Source organism: Poecilia reticulata, linkage group LG2, assembly GCF_000633615.1.
Source record: "Poecilia reticulata strain Guanapo linkage group LG2, Guppy_female_1.0+MT, whole genome shotgun sequence".
Lineage (NCBI taxonomy): Eukaryota > Metazoa > Chordata > Actinopteri > Cyprinodontiformes > Poeciliidae > Poecilia > Poecilia reticulata.
In genome coordinates, this window is record NC_024332.1 from 43,532,136 (window position 1) to 43,533,598 (window position 1,463).

The 1,463-nt window shown below is 47.3% G+C and overlaps 1 protein-coding gene across 1 annotated transcript in view; it reads right to left on the reverse strand.

The window, feature by feature from the left end:
- The window catches only part of LOC103461926 (DNA (cytosine-5)-methyltransferase 3B-like), a 40,456-nt gene that overhangs the window by 6,545 nt on the left and 32,448 nt on the right, over positions 1 to 1,463 (reverse strand). Inside the window, exons 4-6 of the mRNA XM_008404326.2 lie at positions 1,367 to 1,446; positions 1,140 to 1,252; positions 149 to 332 (exon numbers count right to left, since the gene is read on the reverse strand). Coding sequence (XP_008402548.1) covers positions 149 to 332; positions 1,140 to 1,252; positions 1,367 to 1,446 — 377 coding nt within the window. The remainder of the gene's footprint in view (positions 1 to 148; positions 333 to 1,139; positions 1,253 to 1,366; positions 1,447 to 1,463) is intronic.

Consider the following 1,463-nt stretch of genomic DNA (forward strand, 5'->3'; position numbering starts at 1 on the left):
TGGATGGATAGTTGGATGTAGGGATGGATGGATAACTTCATGTTCCAGAACTTTGCCTTCTTTAAAACCTTGAAGGTAAATGTAACATTCTGACCAAAACAAAGATGGCGTCGCCCATCTGGAGGCCAAACCGAGCGGTTAGACTCACGAACTCCTGTCCTTTATCGTTGGCGAAGAACTCCTGCAGCTTCAGGCTCCAGTCGTGGCGCCGTTTCAGGACGCCGTACTGCAGCAGCGGCTGGCACATGTAGCAGCGCCAGGGGTCCTGGTACCGGGCGTTGTTGGACGCCCCAGGGTCCACCAGGATGTCCAGGCAGTCCACGCAGAAACACCTGGTGGGACGACACAACGAGGCGCTAGCATTACAGCACATCCGACTGTGGGAGAAAGAGCTGAACACAGTTAGCTAGTGGAGCGCTAACCATAAACCAGTGAAATGACAGTTCTGCTAAAGCTAAAGAGCTGTACCGACAGCATTTAGAGGAAGCYAATGCTAACTCCRACCATGTGTCAGTAACAACACAGTAGATAAACGTTAACAGGGTAAAAAAAAAACTAGCAGTATGGAAGTGATGCTCCTGATTTCTGTTTTATAGTTGCCGAGTTTTGCTAACTCTTGCTAACTTTGCCTAATTGACCACAGCAGGGCTTCGGTCACAGAATATCAGTTAAACTATAGATCCTGAATATATCGAAACTGAGCCAGATTTCTTCAGGCTAGTTAGCTTAGCCACCAATGACAGTAGACTAAAGTTTCCTGTAGCGGTAAGTTGTTTCTCTGACATTTGCACATTTGGCAGCGCGTTCATGAGGATGAGTGACGGCGCTAAGCCCCTCCCCTCCTGGCTCTGATTGATTGTTTTTGGTTGGAGCTCAAGGATGAAAGATTTTTTTCACAGATTCTGTCTCGCATTACGTTGACATTTTAAATAAATATGTAAGAAACACTTTTTTAAATAAAGTTGCMAACAGCAGCTTTAAACTCGGCTTTAAATAATTTTTGGAAACGWTYTGACCGTTTTKCAGGTCCTGATGGGTAAAAACTCCAGAAAGAAATGACTCCATGTTTTTTGTGTGCTTGTTTTGAGTTTTTCTGTCTTTCTTGCAGCTGAATTCCTGAACGTTTTTCCGGAACGGACCTGCAGCAGTTGGCGTTTCCGCAGAGCAGGACTTCTCGGCCTCCGCAGCAGACCGTGCAGTAGGACTGGTAGCCATCGTCGTCGTACATGTAGGAGATCTCTAGGTACACATCCTACACACACACACACACACACACACACACACACACACACACACACACACACAGCAGCGTTTCGTCACCGCCATCATCCTCTGGCTCAAAGATCCGATCTGGACCGGACCTCACCTTACACGTTTGGCACAAGCCTCCTTCAAACAGCGGGTGGAAGGTTGCTGCTCTCGTCTTTCCACACGAGAGGCAAAACTCTGACGAATCGGAAAAA